The sequence below is a fragment of the Schistocerca gregaria genome, chromosome 2 (genome assembly GCF_023897955.1).
Source record: "Schistocerca gregaria isolate iqSchGreg1 chromosome 2, iqSchGreg1.2, whole genome shotgun sequence".
Taxonomy (NCBI): Eukaryota; Metazoa; Arthropoda; class Insecta; order Orthoptera; family Acrididae; genus Schistocerca; species Schistocerca gregaria.
In genome coordinates, this window is record NC_064921.1 from 938,544,735 (window position 1) to 938,565,172 (window position 20,438).

The 20,438-nt window shown below is 42.9% G+C and overlaps 1 protein-coding gene across 1 annotated transcript in view; it reads right to left on the reverse strand.

Moving 5' to 3' along the window:
• Positions 1-20,438, reverse strand: part of LOC126335382 (transforming growth factor-beta-induced protein ig-h3) — a 267,513-nt gene that overhangs the window by 13,806 nt on the left and 233,269 nt on the right. Inside the window, exons 2-5 of the mRNA XM_049998601.1 lie at positions 19,400-19,600; positions 10,703-11,008; positions 4,892-5,101; positions 2,419-2,706 (exon numbers count right to left, since the gene is read on the reverse strand). Coding sequence (XP_049854558.1) covers positions 2,419-2,706; positions 4,892-5,101; positions 10,703-11,008; positions 19,400-19,600 — 1,005 coding nt within the window. The remainder of the gene's footprint in view (positions 1-2,418; positions 2,707-4,891; positions 5,102-10,702; positions 11,009-19,399; positions 19,601-20,438) is intronic.

Consider the following 20,438-nt stretch of genomic DNA (forward strand, 5'->3'; position numbering starts at 1 on the left):
ACGATCTACTCTCTTCTGCATGAAGGAAGTCAGTACCAAGACTAAGTTATCTGTGCACCGTTCAATCTTTCGACCAACTTTGTTGTATGGGAGCGAAAGCTGGGTGGATTCACATTACCTTATCAACAAGGTTGAGGTTACGGATATGAAAGTAGCTAAGATGACTGCAGGTACTAGTAGATGGGAACAATGGCAGGAGGGTGTCCACAATGAGGAAATCAAAGAAAAACTAGGAATGAATTCTACAGATGTAGCGGTCAGGGCGAACAGGCTTAGATGGTGGGGTCATGTTACACACATGGGAGAAACAAGGTTACTCAAGAGACTCATGGGTTCAGCAGTAGAGGGTAGGAGGAGTCGGGGCAGACCAAGGAGAAGGTACCTGGATTCGGTTATGAATGATTTTGAAGTAATAGTTTTAACATCAGAAGAGACACCAATGTTAGCACTGAATAGGGGATCGTGGAGGAATTTTATAAGGGGGCTATGCTCCAGACTGAACGCTGAAAGGCATAATCAGTCTTAAATGATGATGATGATGATGATGATGATGATGATGATGATGATGATACAGTTAGGTTGCTCATATTTGCTTTTGTCATTGTCCACATTTCTGACTCATATACAATAACTGGTTGCACAAGAGAACAGTTTACTTTTTTGGCTTTTCTTGTAATCAGAGAAATCTTGAACAACTAAGTTTGTGGAACAGACTGTTTCTTGCTTGTATCCTTTCTTTAATAAACTATCTCTTAATATTATGACTGTTTAAGAGTACACCTAAATAATGGAAGCAGTTGACAGCTTTAAAACGTTTATTACATGGCTTCAAGCCATACGGTGGTGAACTTGTCTGAGAAATGGACATTACCATGTTTTTGGTCTTGTCCTCATACTTTAAGTCCACTTTTTGCTCCTTTTGCTTACACTGTTTTAGTAGCTTTTATCATTATTGTTCCTCTCTTGTCTGTCTTCTGTGTCAGACTATGCAATGCTAAGTTGAACAGGACTGCACAGAGAGCACCACCCTGTTTCACTTCGTCTATAAAGTTAAAGCTCTTGGAACCTTTTTTGACAATTACTTTTGCCTTTTTGTCCTTTATTGTTAACTTTACTAATCTTCTTAGCTTGTCAGAGACACCCAGTTTTTTATTACTTTATACAATGCTGACCTATTGACACTGTGAAGCACTTGCTTAGAATCAACAAACAGGAAGTGGAGATCTGGTCAGAACTACTACTATTTTGGCAGGGAACCACACTGGTATTCTCTCTTTCTTATTTATAGAGCACATTATTCCAATTTTCCAGTCCTCGTGCATACGTTATTTAGTAGTGCATGTATTTAAGATATTTGAGGATGACTCCCAGCTATTTTTTGTTTATATATCACTGATTCCACCTCCTGCATTGTTGGTCTGTTCCCTTCTTCTCTTCCATCTTCGCTTACCTCTTTATTCTCCTCCTGTTCTTGTAGATTTCTTGATACCTGGTATGAGTTTGTACTAAGCGCATCATCAAAATATGCTGCCCTTCTCTGCAGTATTTTTTGATCATTTCTGATCATCTTACAATTTCTATTTTTACAAGAATTTGCTGTTGGTGGAAAATTTCCAGACTTAATTTTCATGTTTCATTCTGTTCCTTGGAATTTTGTATTCAGCCATTCCTTTTTCTTTTTCTTGCATACCCTATGGGCATTAGACATTAATTTAAAAAAAGTGTGAGATTTAAAGACTGTCAAGAAATGTAGTCAATTGTAAGCGTCTATACATAGGTGTCAGTGTTCATGCCAGCCAGCTAGTACGAGTTAGGTTGCAATTCATTACATTGCTATTTTATGATCCTATGACTGGGATACCCTCTTCCATTGAGTTGAAAATGCCTCCCAGGACACAAACTGTGCACATGTTTGCTATGTTTAACTCCCACAGTACTGGTTTCCTAAGAGCGATTCATGCAAAAGATCTGAGCTGATTACAGCTTCAGGTGTATCATATCATATCCCCTGTTTCTGCCTGGATGTCAAACAACAACCACTGGTTGAGCAAGGTAAGTGTAGCCTGGTACCTCTGTCTCTGTTTCAATATCATAATAAGAGCAGCTGTTTAGCTCTGAAATGTGTTTGGAACAACAGGGGACTGTTCTACAACTACTTGTTCAGCACAATTAGCAGCTGTCATAAATCTGGTCAACACATGGCAATAAAGTTTCCAGCAGTCCAGGAACAGCAATCATCTCCTCTAAGATCCTACAACAGTGAGAATCCCTAGCAGTATTTACTGATGAGAGCCAGAAGGGAGCTTGCAGTGACAAAAATAAATAATTAAGCACATTAATAAACTAGATGCTGAATTATTATTATTATTATTATTATTATTATTATTATTAGCCTCTAATGTTATAAAATGACATTACCTGAACCAGTGATGTGTGGAGCCAGATCAGCCAAATTTACAAATCTGGTAATGTGTGTAAATTGCTCTTTTTCCTCCAGTGCAAGAAATGCATGTGACAAAAACTGGGAGCCAAACCATGGGAAGGCAAGGAGAGGTGGTGTTTCTTTATCCCTATTTTCCATGTGAAGTCGCTGCACTACTCCATCATTAACAAATAAAACTTCTCCAATGAACATTATATTTCCACCAGACACAGGAGTATCGCCATTTACAATAGCTGCTCCATTCACAGAAAGTCCAGAATTTGCTGAAAGAAAGTAAATCATATGTAAATATCATAATATACATTAACAAATTGCTGACATACATAATGTCTCTCTCTCTCTCTCTCTCTCTCTCTCTCTCTCTCTTTCTCTCAGGGAACAATTAACACTAGCTGTACATCAGCTTAAGAAATGAAAGTCATCTGTACCAGAATGCATGAAGCCAGAAGTGGTTAAGCACTGGAGGGCAAGACTGCACCTTACTTGGCAAATATGTTGCAATGGATGACAACATATCAATGGAAATAAGCAAAGGTCCTCACCCTTAAGAAAGGGTGTGGTAAGGATTCCACATTGGTGATGTCCTACCAAACAACATGCATTTTGATTAACCTGGAAAAGTGCAAGAGAAATTGCTGACCAAGAGACTGAAGTAGCTAAGGGAAGAGAGGGGGGGTTCAATGAAAATTATTATGAGTTTCAGGAAGAGAAATTGATGGAAGTGTGATCAATAAAGCATTGAATATTATAAAAGATACAACATATATGTACATTGAGGGAGCATGTGTACTCTGTACACTGGTGGGAGTCACAGGTGCATTTGGTAATCCACAGTGGCCTGCCTCATTCTCACAGCTGTGTGGCTTGCAACAGTTTAAGGTACTGTTTCAGGAATGGCCAAGTCAGACTTAATTTCACAGGTAATATTATATGGTCCACTAAATATTTGGTCATAGACCATACATAGCATATCTGAAAAGGATTAAACAATGAAACAGTGGGTGTGACTACAGACAGCTTGGATCAACAGAGCATATCACCACCGTGTGCAATGCACAGATATATAAAAAAAAATGAAAAAGTGTATCTTTGGGAACAAAGAAATTGATGAAAGAATATTTTCAGATATGTTCAACAATATGAGCCAGAAAGTGTAATCACAGTAGTTAGAATTTTATGTCAGAGACACGTGGAAACAATCCAGATGGAACTCAGCTGATGTTACAAGAATAAAAGAGAGAGGGGAGACAGAATGAACTGACATAACGGGGCAGAAGAGCAGCTGAAGAACAAGGAAACAAGGAAGGATCAGTATAGATAATAGAATGCTAATATGAGTGCAACAAATGCAATCTAAGAAATTTGTGGCGTATGCATGAAGTCACAGGAGCAGAACAAATAATAGACTAAATTATTTTCAAGGTTAAGAGAATCTAGTGATGGATGTTGACAAAAAGTATTTTTTTGATCCAGCATTACTTGCATATCCCAGGAAATCTTGTGTGGTGTAAATTGTCAGAATTCCTTCAAAAGATAACCTTAAGTTACTCAAAGAACAGAGTTCCCATGCAAGATTGCTCTAGGTTTAGATATAGTATCAATTTAGATTAATATAAACAATTTATAATGTGCCTCTTCAAGTGAATAACCAATACAGTTTGCCACAGTTTATCTAACAGCAGAGAATTAATTCTAAAATTACAATATAGCATTCTTTTACTTTAGTAGTTAGCAAGATTTGCCATAGCCACTCATTAGAAAACATTTCATGTGCACATGTAATTCCTTGCTTTTTATTAACAGTAATTAGGAGTAAGACAAATTATTTGACAGTGTATTGTATAAATGTTGAGAGATCTCATATACTGGCAATGATATGTATGAGAGTAAGTTTAACAGATTACTGTATCATCTTATCATTCACCTGCATTTTAACTGCCTTTGAAGTGATCAAACTGGCATGCACTGCAGTAAAGCTAAATGGATGAATCATTATTGCATTTAGTGGTAACTGGTGCATTTTTTAGTAGTTTTGTAAGATTTGTTGGCTACATTAATCATCTAACAACAGGTGGTTCCTAAGTAGTGACTGTTAAATTTGCTATGAAACATTTTTATAAGACCACAGTAGAATCAGCTAAGAGGTTACAATCCTTATACTTCTTCATGGTAGTGGCAAACAAAGTTTCTCTTACATTAATTCATGTAGAGGCCAATGTCAGTGACCATGATGCTGCTGCAACATAAGTGAAAGGATGAATAAAATGGCTTTGGCAAGGAGAAATTCCTACAATATGTAGTTTATTTTTAAACAATTGTATAATTACAAACATCATTTTCATAAGTATTATTTGTAAAAAGTGTTACCAAAAGTGATACATTTATAAACTAGTTGTTTGTAAAAAAAATGAATAAAGAAGGAAGAAGAAAGAAAAATAATTTACTTACGTTCTTTAGAAAAGTGAATTTCACGCCCTCCCAATGTTACTGCCGTTTGCCCATCTTTTATCTTATTTTGACGTAGGTTCCCTTTCACAAAGTGGTTGATCATGATACTTTCTGTGAATTCTGGCACAGAGAAGGGATAAAACCCCCAGTCAATAGGATGCCACCTTTGGAAAGCATTGTCGATTGGCACAAACACTGTGTACTCTTCACCTGTAATGGACAGTGTGTTAAGAACAACTGACATGTGTATTTACAAATTATTACTCGTAATTATGATTTATGCAAAAACTGCCATTTTGTTGACTGTATGTAAGACACAAAACAATGAAATTTAAATACTGATGGACTATAAAACGATTTGTGCACTACTTCCTTTACTTAGTATCATAGCAATATTATTATTTCTGTGTGATGTGGGTCTTACTTTCTAGACCAAGTGCAGAACAGGCCTAGTGACTGACAAATTCCCAATATTTGTGAGCTACATACACAAGACAACAATGAATAAAAGCTTAGTAATATTCCTATTATGATTGGTTGATTGGATGATCAAAGGGACCACACTACTAGGTTATCAGTCCTTTTCTCCTCAGACAGACAGGTCTACATGACCATAGATCAGACAAGGTCTACCACAAAAACTGAGGGGAAGAAAACCCCAAGGTCTACCAATGGTCAATGAAGGCTAGACAAGGAACAAAAAAGAAGAAAGAGGGGATATAGGAAGAAAGGCAGGCAAGGTGCCCCATCTAGGAAGCAGCTGAAAGCCCCAAGAAGTAGAATGCAATGATGAGATATACATCCCCTACTTGCAGGCCTCCCCCCCCCTTTCCACCCCTGCCCATCACATACCAGAGGTAACCCACTCAGAAACTGCTTAGGAAAGACTGGCAACACATACAGGGAAAGAGAAGCACAGATAGATGTAAGATGAACAAACTGAACAGACCATCCGAGAGAGGCAAGAAGAGTAAAAGAGCAGACAGGGTGAGGTGGAGCTGGGTCACCAAGACAGTTGCAGCCTGGTCTGGGCAGAGGAGGTTAGTTAGTTAGTGTTTAACGTACTGTCGACAACGAGGTCATTAGAGACGGAGCGCAAGCTCGGATTAGGGAAGGATTGGGAAGGAAATCGGCAGTGCCCTTTTGACGAAACCATCCCGGCATTTGCCTGAAACGATTTAGGGAAATCACGGAAAACCTGAATCAGGATGGCCGGAGACGGGATTGAACCGTCGTCCTCCCGAATGCGAGTCCAGTGTGCTAACCACTGCGCCACCTCGCTCGGTGCAGAGGAGGTACCAGAGTGTTGTGCCAACCCCTCAGTGGGCTGGCAAGATGAAGTGGGCCTCCATTAAAGAGAGTGTTAAAAGCCCCATCATGAATGAAATGTAATACTAAGTCAGCCACTGAGGCATCACCTCATAAAACTAGGAGCAGCAACTCTGGGAGATAAGACTCCACTAGAGGATGGCTGAGTTGTGACAGTTTACAAAATGTTAACCACCACCATACAAGAAGCACAATGACAGTCGAGTGGGTCCTTGTGAAGGATGAGATGACCATGGGTCAGCCAAGTATGACCGATGTGGAGCCAGCAATATCCCTGGTGTCCACAAAGGGCCTGGGTCCACTTTGCTGGAAACAAAGTCTCCTGAAGGGCAAAGCAGGAGGCCATGAAGGGACCAACGAGGCAGATTATGCCCTATGGTCACATGCTGCCAATAGTTGAGGGGTTATGGCATCAACACACACAGGTTATGGGTTCCATTATGTGGTATGATCCAGGGTCTCAGAAGGTCCATGAATTGAAATAGCAAATTAGCTCAGCTGTTTTAAGTGTGTGTGATTCTTATGCTCTGTGTACACCACTCCTTCACAGTCCAGATAATCTGACCAATGTATGACATGCCACACCTGCAAAGGCATGTGACAGACACCTGCCTTACACAGAACAAAATAGTCATTAGTAGAACCTATAAGGACCATAATCTTAGGTGGAGGTCAGAGACCACATTTCCCATGTGTATTTTCACAAAATATAACCAATCTTGTTGGAAATAATTTCTGCAGAAAGGCTGTAGACCTTGGTGCCAACTCTATTATCATGACTCACCCTGTGCACGATTAGTTAATAGCGCAACACATGTACGATTTGTTTTTCACTATATCTATCCTGACGAAAGGTGACTTAACTGAACATTGAACATGCTGGGAGAAATACAGGTAATTGCTGCTGTTGTTTTACACCCATACTTTTTCAGTGATGGACACTAAGCAGACATGCTGTCTATTTTTCCGAAAACCATTTCGGTAGTCCTTTAATGTTCTCAATATAGGAGGGTGAGTCTTTGCAATCTTATACAAGAGAGTCCTTTGTATACTGTGACTAGTAGGTAAATTCCACTAATTCCTACAGTGCCGTGTATCTTCTCTATTGTGTTTAGAGACAAAGATTGATTCCTTCCATTCACCAGCACTTTCTCATCTCACCTAATTTTAAGAATAGGATGAAACATTAACTTCATTATTGCATATTTCAGCAGTTTCACTGGTATTCTTTCAGTTCTAGCCACTTTGTGGTTTTTCAGTTTCTTCAGACTGCTCGTAACTACTTTGTGTATTGGGTTATGTATGTATGTATGTATGTATGTATGTATGTATGTAGATGTAGATGTAGACGATTTATACGTAACAAGAGCAACAGCAGGCCTGGTATTGGTTTCTGTTGCACACCTGCAATGATTTTACCTTTTGTGAAGGTTTCATTGTGAACACTTCCTGAGTTTCTCAATGCAACAGTCTGCATCGTTTTATCGTTGCAGTCACGAACGACTACAGCCGAGTTATGCTTGCCCTGCACAACTACGTCATGCGTTCTCTGACAGCCAATGAGCGTTCAGCAGTGTTCTGACAAGGGAACCTCCCCATTGCACCCCCCTCAGATTTAGTTATAAGTTGGCACAGTGGATAGGCCTTGAAAAACCGAACACAGATCAATCAAGAAAACACGAAGAAGTTGTATGGAAATATGAAAAAAATAAGCAAAATGTACTAACTGAGGTTGGTTAGTTAGTTAGTTAGTTATATTACTTGTTCCATGGATCATGAACACGATTCTTTCGTAATGATGTGGAACGTGTCAAAGTACACAAGATTCATTTATCCCAAATAATCATTGTTAGTCTTATATACGGTACAATTGTTAATGCTTACTGTATTTCTTTGGCCTATGTCTAAAAATTCATCTATGGAGTAGAAGGAGTTGTCATTCAGGAATTCCCTTAACTTACTTTTGAATGCCGATTGGTTGCTGTCAGACTTTTGATATTGTTTGGCAATTGACCAAAAATCTTTGTGGCAGTATAATTCACCCCCTTTTGTGCCAATGTCAAATTCAATGAACGGTAGTGAAGGTCACCCTGTCTCCTAGTATTGTAGCTGTGGACTGTGCTATTAATTCTGAAGTGATCTGGGTTACTAACAACAAATTTCATTAGGCTGTATATATATTGTGAAGCTACTGGCAATATCCCTAATTCTTTAAATAATTGTCTACAAGATGATCTTGGATGAGCCCCAGACATTATTCTGATAACACGTTTTTGTGCAATAAATACCTTCTTTCTTAGTGATGAATTGCCCCAAAAGATGATTCCGTAAGAAAGCAACGAATGAAAATATGCATGGTAAGCTAACTTACTGATGTGCTTGTCTCCAAAATTTGCAGTGACACTAATAGCATAGGTAGCTGAGCTCAATCGTTTCAGTAGATTGTCAATGTGTCTTCCAGTTTAAATTCTGATCAATACAGACACCCAGAAATTTTGAACAATCTGCTTTAGCTAAAGATTTTCCCCCACACTCTATATTTATTTCCAGTGTTATGCCTTTCCCTGTACTGAACTGTATGTACAGTGGTTTTTCAAAGTTCAATGAAAGTCCATTTGCGGAAAACCACCTAATAACTCTTTGAAAAACATTATTTGCATTTTCCTCAGCTGATTCTTGCTTTTAGGCTTGATTACAATACTTGTGTCATCTGCAAAGAGAACCAAGTTTGCATCTTCATGAATATAATTAGGAAAGTCATTAACATATATTAAAAACAATAAAGGTCCAAGACAGAACCCTGTGGTACCCCATTCTTGATACATCCCCAGTCTGAATAATCTGATGCCCTTTGTGTACTATGTGGGTTTACTGTTTCAACCTTCTGCATTCTACCAGTTAAATATGAAGTGAACCATCTGTGTACTGAACCATTCATTCCATAGTACTTCAGCTTATCTAAGAGGATTTCATGATCCACAGAATCAAAAGCCTTAGGAGTCCATGGGCAAGATAGGCAACATCAAGGATGTTGTTATGTGAGCAGCTGCGCAAGGAGAGGTCCTTGGTTCAAGTCTTGCCTCGAGTAAAAAGTTTATTATTTTATTTTCGCAAAGTTATGATCTGTCTGTTCGTTCATTGACGCCTTTGTTCACTGTAATAAGTTTAGTGTCTGTGTTTTGCGACCGCACCGCAAAAGAGTGCGATTAGTAGACGGAAGGACGTGCCTCTCCAATCAGAACCGAAAACATTTGATCGCAAGGTCATAAGTCAACCGATTCCTCCACAGGAAAACAACGTCTGATATATTCTATACGACAATGGCGACAGCATGCGAGTCACATGACAGGAATATGTTGTCGACCCACCTATCTTGTACACTTGGCGAATGGGTAAAAACATTCTTCTACCTTGCCCTATTTAGGTTTTCTTGTGGATGTGATAATCACTCCCAGAAAGTGATGAAAACATAAGAGTTTCTCACATAAACTGCAACAAATGAATGCAACAGTTTCACAGTCGCACAGTTTTCCCTCTGTTCTGTCAAAACATATGTTTTTAACGTTTTCAAATTTTTCCGTTTAGGTGTAGCGTCCGCATACTACGGCGCAATTACCTCGCATCGGAGGAGATAATAATTGTCTGAAAATAAAAAATTAAACTTCTCACTCGAGAGTAGACTTGAACCAACGACCTCTCGTTCCGCAACTGCTCACGCTAACCACGGGACCACGGCGCTCCTGAGCTCACATTACCCTTGATGTTGCACATATTGCGCACGGACTACTCAGTTTGTATATTTTGCTTATTTTTTCATAGTCCCACACAACTACTTCCTGTTTTCTCGATCGATCTGTGTTCAGTTTTTCATGGCCTATCCACTGTGCCAACTTATAACTAAATCTGAGGGGGGTGCGATGGGGAGGTTCCCTTGTGAGCGTTCTGCTATGAATGCTGTATGCAATACGACCATGTAATGTGATCATAGCGAGTTATTTAGAGAATTTTTGTTCCACTTGTTGCGAGTTGTCATGTCTGTTGGTGGTGGTAAGCGGCAGATTCTACACACGCAAGCGAGAAACAATCTGCGGGAAACACGCTTTCATCAAGCGCAAAGCACGTTTATGCGCGTACCGCAGCAGTCACTTCGTACCGACAGCATTGCCATCTCTGTACGTTTTCTCGACCATCACAAACCGCCATCGTTCGTGGAGCGGAGTATAGTTGGATATGAAAATCAGTTACCAACAGGATCTCTCATACATCTGTAGGAGAATGCTGCAAACTGCACAATCAAATGCTTTATCTAAGTCACAGAAAATACTAGTTGGCAATATTCCCTCGCTTAAAGTTTGTAGAATACGCTTCAGGAACTGAAAAAAAAAAAAGAATATATGGAGGGAGCTTTGAAATTCAAACCGAAATTAATGAATAATATGATTTTGAGATACGTGTGATTTGGTTCTCGCACACTGCACTTACCTTCTTTGAGCAGCTGGGAGACGTTGGAGCGCGAGAGGAAGTCCCTGAAGACACGGACGCCGCTCTTGAGGAAGGAAAGCACGTGGCTGACGTTCTCGAGGAAGGTGGAGTTGGCGTCGTGGCCGGGCGCCGGCGCAGTGGGGGCTGCCGGGGGCGCCGTCACCTTGACGAGCGACTGCGCCGCTGGCGGCGCCGCCTCCGCCTCCAGATCTTCAGGGAACAGGTAGCCGTCCACCACCACCAGGATCCCGCCGGGCACGTCCACGCGCTCCAGCACCACTCGCGCGCCGTTCGCGTACTGGGTGCCTGTGTACAGTTACTTTACATTAATCCTACTCCATGGCTCCCGTCCGGAATCTAATCAAGATGTACATTTCATCCACATCCAATGGAAGGAAATGACCTATCGCAATGGAAGACTGTCGTCTTACAGCCCTAATGTTAATTATAGAAGAAGATAGCGAACCAAGTTCTTTACTACATATGTATGTGGTGTGTTTTTTCGGACATGGTCACAGCAATAGACATCCCTTCCCCCCACTCCCCCCCCCCCCCCCCCCACACACACACACACTGAAAAGCCAAAGGAACTTGCCTAATATCGTATAGGGCCCCCACGCGCACGCCCAAGTGCCGCAACACGACGTGGCATGGACTAACGTCTGAAGTAGTGCAGGAGGGAATCGACAGCTTGTGGATGACATCGGAAGTTCACTGAGGCTTTTTGCAGATGATGCTGTGGTGTATCGAGAGGTTGTAACAATGGAAAATTGTACTGAAATGCTGGAGGATCTGCAGCGAATTGACGCATGGTGCAGGGATTGGCAATTCAATCTCAATGTAGACAAGTGTAATGTGCTGCAAATACATAGATAGATCCCTTATCATTTAGCTACAAAATAGCGGGTCAGCAACTGGAAGCAGTTAATTCCATAAATTATCTGGGAGTACGCATTAGGAGTGATTTAAAATGGAATGATTAAATAAAGTTGATCGTCGGTAAAGCAGATGCCAGACTGAGATTCACTGGAAGAATCCTAAGGAAATGCAATCCGAAAACAAAGAAAGTAGTTTACAGAACGCTTGTTCGCCCACTGCTTGAATACTGCTCAGCAGGTTGGGGTCCGTACCAGATAGAGTTGATAGAAGAGAGAGAGAGAAGATCTAACGGAGAGCAGCGCGCTTCGTTACAGGATCATTTAGTAATCGCGAAAGCGTTACGGAGATGATAAACTCCAGTGGAAGACTGCAGGAGGGACGCTAAGTAGCTCGGTACGGGTTTTTGTTAAAGTTTCGAGAACATACCTTCACCGAGGAGTCAAGCAGTATATTGGTCCATCCTACATATATCCCGCAAAGAGACAATGATAAGATCAGAGAGATTACAGCCCACACAGAGGCATACCGACAATCTTTCTTCCCACGAACAATACGAGACTGGAATAGAAGGGAGAACCGATAGAGGTACTCAAGATACACACCGCCACAAACCGTCAGGTGGCTTGCGGAGTATGGGTGTAGATGTAGATAATGTTCATGTCCAGAGAGTTCAGTGGCCAGCGGAAGTGTTTAAACCCAGAAGAATTTTCCTGGAGCAATTCTGGACGTGTGAGGTGTCGCATTCTCCTGCTGGAATTTCCAAAGTCCGTCGGAATGCACAATGGACATGAATGGATGCAGGTGATCAGACAGGAAGCTCACGAACGTGACACCTGTCAGAGTCTTATCTAGACTGGTCAGGGGTCCCTTATCACTCCCACTGCACACGCCCTATACCATTACAGAACCTCCTCCAGCTAGAACAATGCCCTGCTGACATGCAGGGTGCATGGATTCGTGAGTTTGTCACCATATACATACACGTCCATCCGCTCGATAAAATTTGAAACGAGGCTCGTCCGATTAGGCAACGTGTTTCTAGTCACCAACATTCCAATGTCGGTGTTGACGGGCTCAGGCGAGGCATAAGACTGTGTCATGCAGTCATCAAGGGTACATGAGTGGTTCTTCGCCTCCGAATGCCTACATTGGTAATGGTTCGTTGAATGGTTCGCAAGCTCACAGTTGTTGATGGCCCAGCAATGAAATCTGCAGAAGTCTTTCTGCAACAGATGGCAGGCTGTGACAGAGAGCAGTTCTGTGCTCTGCTAGCTGGTGATGTTTTCAGAAGATACGTAGTCACTATCACAGCAAAATGACAGATGCTTCAAACATCTCAAGCACCTTCGCAACTTCAGGAAATATATGAGAGACAATTGTGCAACTGAACAGCTTTATCCTTTGGCTACAGACAGCAATGGATTTTGGCAATAACCGATTAATGATTCCAGCCCAAATGACGTTTCGTTAATTATATGAAACGGTTTGTTTCTGGTGACTAATATCCTGTGGCTTGTGACTGTTTCTCTTAACCTTGTTAACACATTTGATTGCCCTCCTATTGTTAATGATGAAACCTTATGGATGCATTTCTATGACTGCTTAACACTGCAAGAATGTAGTTTTAATGGCAACAGACTTTTAAAACATTTGTGTCGTGAACGCCATTTTGGAGAATTTTATTTTTGTGTGGCTTATAAATGTATCTCAGGGAAATTTTGAGACCATTTTGCTCTTCATATTACAGCTTGAAATACGTAAAAGGAATGAAGAATCACCTGAAAAAAAAAACAAAGTCTTCACGGAACAGATAACTAAATATTGATCAGTCTTTTTTGTTTTTAGTGAGTAAAAAACAACTAGGGTCACAAGCGCCCCTGTCAGAACTGTAATATACGAAGACAAAGAGAGGAGATAAAAACGACTACACGTTAATCCCAACCGATGGAAGAAGACAGCTAAAAACAGGGACGTGGAGAAAGGTCTATAAAATACGCCACACAGAAACGGAGGTCCTGAACTAAAGACTAAATGTCGGATAAAATATAAAACGCGGTCGACAGCCCGCTCGTCGTTCGCTGAAATGGCCGATAACTCAGACGGCAAACACGACAGAGAACGTAAGTGATTAAAAAAGGGGCATTCCGTCAAGAAATGGCGGACCATCAATGGTTGAGCGCAATGAGCCCAAAGTGGTGGGGGAACACCACGTAACAATTGTCGATGGGTAAAAAGACAGTGCCCTATACAATTGAAATGATCTCACTGCAAGAGGATCGAGAGGTGATCGTTCAAGCCACTGGGGAGGACCAGTGGTGACGCCAAAATGACACCAGCTGCTGACAGACGGCAACGCAGACATCATCGGAGGTGACTTAAGAAATAGCGGGTTGAGGTACGAGGGCTGCAGCCTTGGCAGCAGCATCGGCTGTCTCGTTTCCTGTCAGACCGACGTGACCAGGAAACCACATGAAAGTAACAGAGGCTCCATCAAGACTGAGCAAGTGACAACTTTCCTGGACTTCTTGCACTAAGAGATGGACAGTGTACAGCAGACGGCCTGTGTCGACGCATGTACTGAGTGGCCTGATGCAGGGCAAAGAGCGCTGCTGTAAGTACTAAGCAGTGTTTCGGAGGCTGATACCAATAAACGTTGGTGCCAATGACAAAGGCACACCACGGTGAGTCCGAGAACCACCACTGTACACAAAGGCACTATCGCGAAGTTCCGTGCGAAGGTCGTGAAACTGAAGGCAATAGAGCGAATGAAGGCCAAGGTGAACACGGACCGCCGCACGAAGCCAATGTGGTGAAGTGTTCAGAACCCATCGGGAAAGTGGCAGGTAGCTGCCGGATCAAGAGGTAAAAGCGAACTCCAGGAGGTAACAGAGAAGAGGGAGTCGCCCCATACTGGTGATCAAAGGAGTCATAAGACGGGTGACAATGAATGGCAGACAGTCGGCGAGTTTATCTGCTGAGAAGAAAGTCACGGCGGTAGGACAGCAGTAGTTTGCCAGCTTTCGCATACAGACTCTCAACCGGAAGTAACAGGCGCCAGTGGTCAAACGGATGCCACGATGGTGGATAGTATTGTGACGGCGCAAGAGGGACGGACGGGCAGATGTATAAACGAAATACCCATAGTCTAGTTTCGAACAGGCAAGGGACTGATACAAATGGAGGATGGTTCGATCTGTTCCCCAGGAAGTACCACTGAGGAGTCGTAGGATATTGATGGACCGCATACAGCGGGCCATCAAGTAAGACACTTGGGAGGACCAAGAAAGTTCTACCGAGTATGAGCCCCAGGAATTTCTTAGTTTCAGCGAACGGAAGAGCAACAGGCCTAAGATGAACAGACGCTGGAAGAAACCAACTGCGCCGCCAAAAATTAATGCAAACTGTTTTGTCAGTGGGGAAATGAAAGCCATTGTTGATTGTCTATGAGTAAAGACGATCGAGACAGGGCTGAAGACGCCGCTCAATGAGACAGGCCCTTTAAGAACTGCAATAGATGGCATAATAGTCAAGGAAAACTGAGCTGAAGATGTCAGGTGGGAGAAGGCCACAATGGGGTTACTGGCCAAAGAGGACGACGCTCAGGACGGAAGGCTGAGGCACACCGTTTTCCTGAAGAAAGGTGTCCGACAAGGCAGAACCGACATGTACAATGAAAACTCGGTCTTTTAAAAATTCCTGAAGGAAACGAGGCATGCAGCCATGGATGTCCCCATGTAGAGACTACGGAGGATACCACTCTTCCAGCATATGTCGTAGAATTTCGCCGAACTGAAAACTGGGATTCATGACTTTGGTGGACAAAGTAACGACATAGTCAACTCTAGAACGGCGCGCTCGAAATTCACACTGTGCAGTGGTTAGTTAAATGTGAGACTCGAGCCTCCATACCATCCGGGCATGAATCATGTATTCCGTCACTTTGCAACCACAGCTGGTGAGAGCATTCCATCACTTTGCAACCATAGTTGGTGAAAGAAATGGGGCGGTAGCTAGAAGGAAGGTGTTTGTCCTTACCAGGCTTAGGTAGGGATATGACAGTGGCTTCACGCCAGCGTCTGGGAAACGTGCCCTCTGCCCAGATGCGGTCGTGCATATGAAGGAGAAAGTGCTTGCCCAGAAGAGAAAGGTGCTGCAACATCTGAATGAGAACATCTCTGGCCATGGGGCGGAGGATCTGGATGAAGTGAGAGCTTTATCTAGCTCCCTCATAGTAAAGGCGGCACCGTAACACTCATGGTACTGAGAAGTGAGGGGTATCACCTGAGCCGCCTCCGCTCATTGCCCGTGGAATAAGGCAGGGTGATAGTGGGAGGAACTCGAAATCTCCGCAAAATGACTGTCAAAGATGTTGGATATAACAATACGGTTCACCAAGACATCGTCTGCTACTGCCAGGCCGGAAATTGGGGACTGGATCTTGGTCCCAGTGAGACATTGGAGGTTGACTCACACGATGGATGAGGGAGTGGAACTGTTATAAGAACTAGTGAATGAAATCCGGCTAGATTTTTTGCTATTCCGAAGAACGCGACGACATTGTGCATGCAACTGTTTACAATGAATGCAGTGTGCCATTGTAGGGTGACTGTTTAAAACGTGGAGAGCATATCTCCGCGTGCGAACTGCGTCGCAGCACGCCTCAGTCCACCAAGGGACTGGGACACGCCGATGTAAAGAGGAAGTGCGAGGAATGGAACATTCTGCGGCGGAAAGAATAACGTTTCCAAGATATTCTACTTGGTCACACAATTGGGGAAATGTTCGTCGATGGTCGCCTGGAGGTGTAAAATCTCCAGTCGACCAATTGGGTATGCATGTAGGTGAGGTAGGAATCAGCAGACGAATAGCTCACAGGAAATGGTCGCTCGAGTAATTGTCAGTGAGAAGGGACCCCTCGAGACGACGGGCAAGCTGAACATTGCAGAAGGATAGGTCCAAATGGGAATACTTGTGCGTGGAGTCTGAAACGAACGTGGGTGCTCCATTGTTAAGGCTCATTGAGAAGGTCAGCCAAGGGAGCGCCTCTGACAGGTTCTGGGAGAACCCGAAAGGGGATGGTGGTCATTAAAGACATTGAGCAGTAGAAAGAAGTGAGGTAGCTGCCAAATAAGCTGGAGGAAGTCTGCCCTGGTGACATCGAATGATGGTACAAAGGGTAACGATCAAGTGAGGAAGGAAAAGGTGAACTGCAACAGCTTGAAGGCGTGTAGTCAGGGAGATGGTCTGACTATGAACGTCATACCATATAAGCAGCGTGAGGACAGACATGCAGCACTGAAGGCTGGGGTGCCACGGTAGTCAAGCACGAACCCCCAAAGAGTGGCGAGCCCCCTGGGTAGTACTTCCAGCAGTGCTAGTCCTGAAGTTTCACAGGAGAACTTCTGTGAAGTCTGGAAGGCAGGGGAAAGGGTACTGGCACAAGTAAAGCTGTGAGGATGGATCGTGAGTCATGCTTGACTGGATCAGTTGGTAGAGCACTTCCCGGACTCGAGTCTTGGACGACACGAATTTTAATCTGCTAGCAATTTCTACAGTCCAGATTCTGGACATAATCCCATGTGGTATTGCGGTTGTGGAATGATGATAGGCATTGGACATATGAAGAGGGATACAAAGAACTCCAGTGACTAAGCAACTGATCATGTACACAGAGTGTGAAAATCATCCACTCGTATCCAAACTGAGTACAAGGAGGACTGACGCAATGTTTTTATCAAAAGCTAGGACCAGAAACATTACTGAGTCTCCCAAGCACAGACGTGTCCATCACTATCAACGTAGGTCGACTGTTTATGTCAAAAATAGACGGGGCAGTGGAGAAAACGTCAGAAAGATAACGAACATTCAAAGATTCTTGAACTATCTCCGAGGTGTATTTTTGTACTTCTCATTAATTTATTCAGATGGAGTCGGGCCTGGTCTTCTAGCAGTAAAGCACTTGACTGGAAACCAAGAGGGTCGTGGGATCGAATCCCTGTCGGACCACTGATTTTTCAGTTTGTGATTTACCCTAGCTTCCATCTCTCAGTGGTGTGTGGAGTCGCCAGAAACGACAAATGGTTGGGACTTGACATTAAGCTTGAGGTTCCTGTCCCCGAATGAATAACTACGGTAGGTTAGGGAGATGGAAGTCGCCGAAGTCGCGTCCAAATGAAAGACGACCAGGCCAGTGAGGCACACGAAATAATAAAAATAATAAAGAATACTCCAGAAGACATGACAATGCAGCAAAAATAATACATCAACAACTTGCCATATAAAATAATCTAATCAAACAACACGTTTCCACATACAAGTATGCATCACAAAATGTACTGAAGAATGATAAATACAAATTCTACTGGAACAGACCCAATATAACAGATAAAAGAACACCACTTAACAAACCTGACGTCATACTCACCAATAAAAAGAAGAAATTAACACAACAAATCGAAATATCCATAAGTAATACAACAAATATACAGAAGAAACCAGGGGAAGAAATTGAAAAATACATCCAACTGGCTGAGGAAGTCAAGGGAGATGTGGCATCAGGATAAAGTTGACATTATATGAATTATACTATCAACTACAAAAGTCATACCACACAATATCAACCAGTACATCAACGCAATACAGCTACATCCAAACGTATATATACAACTACAGAAACCTGTAATTATTTATACATGTTCCATTATCCTAAAGTTCGTAAATGCAATGTAACATATACAGTAGAGTTAAAAGGAAGTCACGCTTGATCAAGGTCCGCGTCACTTTCCATTTTTGACCAGACATAACGTCTGAGAAAAGAAAGAATAATAATATCAGGCGAGTTTTCTATATTTGTCCCTGATGATTTGAAATACGGAAGCATCCCATTCCGCCCGTCTGCTTTGACCCGTGACGTCACAAATATGGCAGAAACGACCATAAACCACGATTCCAATATGGCGCATATAGAGTCGGTACGGACACATGAGGACGAAAATACATCGAAAAACAAACATACACTTTCCACAAAAAGCCTAATGACACTAACGGGACAAGCTCGGGAAATGGGGTGTTTTTGGGTGGGGGCAAACTAAATATAAACAAATTTAGACACACACCCCAATACAAAACCACACAAAACGACGAAAAAACCGACATCACAAAACTCCCAAAATACCACTAAACACAATATCATCTGGAATCGGACACTTTCCTTGACGTATATAGCTCAACAGCAGCTCCCGATCCCATAAATTAGGATCAAATACTTCCCTTGGCCTATATAGCTCAAAAACATCTCCCGATACCAATACCAACATGCACAGCCACACATTGGGATCGAACACTTCCCTTGACTTGCGCACTGTTAATTTCATCCGAAATATCCATTCCCGAACAGTAACAACAACCGATTACTTTTAGTAAAATTACCACACAATGTACAGCGAACAACACTAAATTAACCTTCACACAAAATCGTTAACTCGCTGAAATTTAGTATGATTCCACTGCAAACACAACCAACACTAACAGCTCGGGATAATAAGCAAAAGCAAACTGAGCCCATTACACCACACAAACGAAAACCTTGAACATACCACCAGAGAGCACAACAAGCCACGACATAAACAAACACGCCACACCCACAAACCAAACTCCGCGCCGTCATGACGTCACACACGACAACAGCCTTACGTAACGGGTCAAAGCCGACGCGTGGGATCGGACGCTTCTGTCGACCCTGGAATACCTCTTTTTGGCGGATCTCTAATTCAACCTGAGGAGATTTTTTTGTGAGTGATGGAAACTGCGGAGACTTACCGTTGATCCTGCGCACGTGGATGGTCCTGCCGCCGAGCGCGGTCACGTGGATCGCAGAGCTGAGACTGAGCTCGAGCCGCACGCCCAGCACGATGTGGTCCAGCAGGAGACGCTTCAGCTGCGCCGGCTGCGACAGCAGGCGCTCCGCCGCCGGCTGAGTGTCGTTGTTGTTCAGCGGGGTGAAGATGGTGAACGGCTCCTCTGGAACAGCAACAGAGCCGCCTGTCAGCCGAGCGTCACACCAGTCACTGCTGCAGGCTCTCACAGCTAATCACGGGGACAAGTCTTAAGTAAACGTTTTTTACTGCTTCGTAGCTGTTGCATTGACAGAACAATGACATTGTTCTTTGTGGTGATTCCGGGCTAGATTTCGCAAAACTGGTGCTGCCATACTGACTATGAGGTCGCTCTGCGACAAGTGTCATGCCAAGTATTTTGGGGCGCCTATACTGAAAATCCCGATGTGTCTCCTGGATGCAGAGTATGTCACAACCACTCCGCTGGCAAGGAATAATATCGTACGGATACTAAGGGAAATTAACTGGGGCAAACAACCAGCCGCTATCTGGACTCCTGCGTTGTGCTATTCTGCGGGCGAATGTGCAGTGCTTGTCTGACATAATTCTTGACATGCTGGGCAGGTGGACACTGTTCTGAATGAGACGTGTCGCATAATCACTGGATGCCTGAGCCAAACTAATTTGGAGGAGCTGCATGTACCAGCAGGCATAACTCCGCCTGACATGAAGTGTGAAGCAGGTACCCAAGCAAAAGGAGTAGAGGTTTGACCTCTGATACTCACCCACTGTTTGGTATCTCGCTAGTGGACCCTAAACCTGTGAATGTGGGGAGGAGCAGATATTGTTTCACCAACCCAATCGCCATTTGTGAAGGTCATTATACACCGAAGATGATTAATTCTGGCCGTTAATGCCTTGAACGTAGTCTGTATCTGGGCGAATTTTTTTTAATATTTGTTAATTCGTCTACCCTTAAATGTATTTACGAGTGTTTACTCAGGTACAGATACTTACAACTG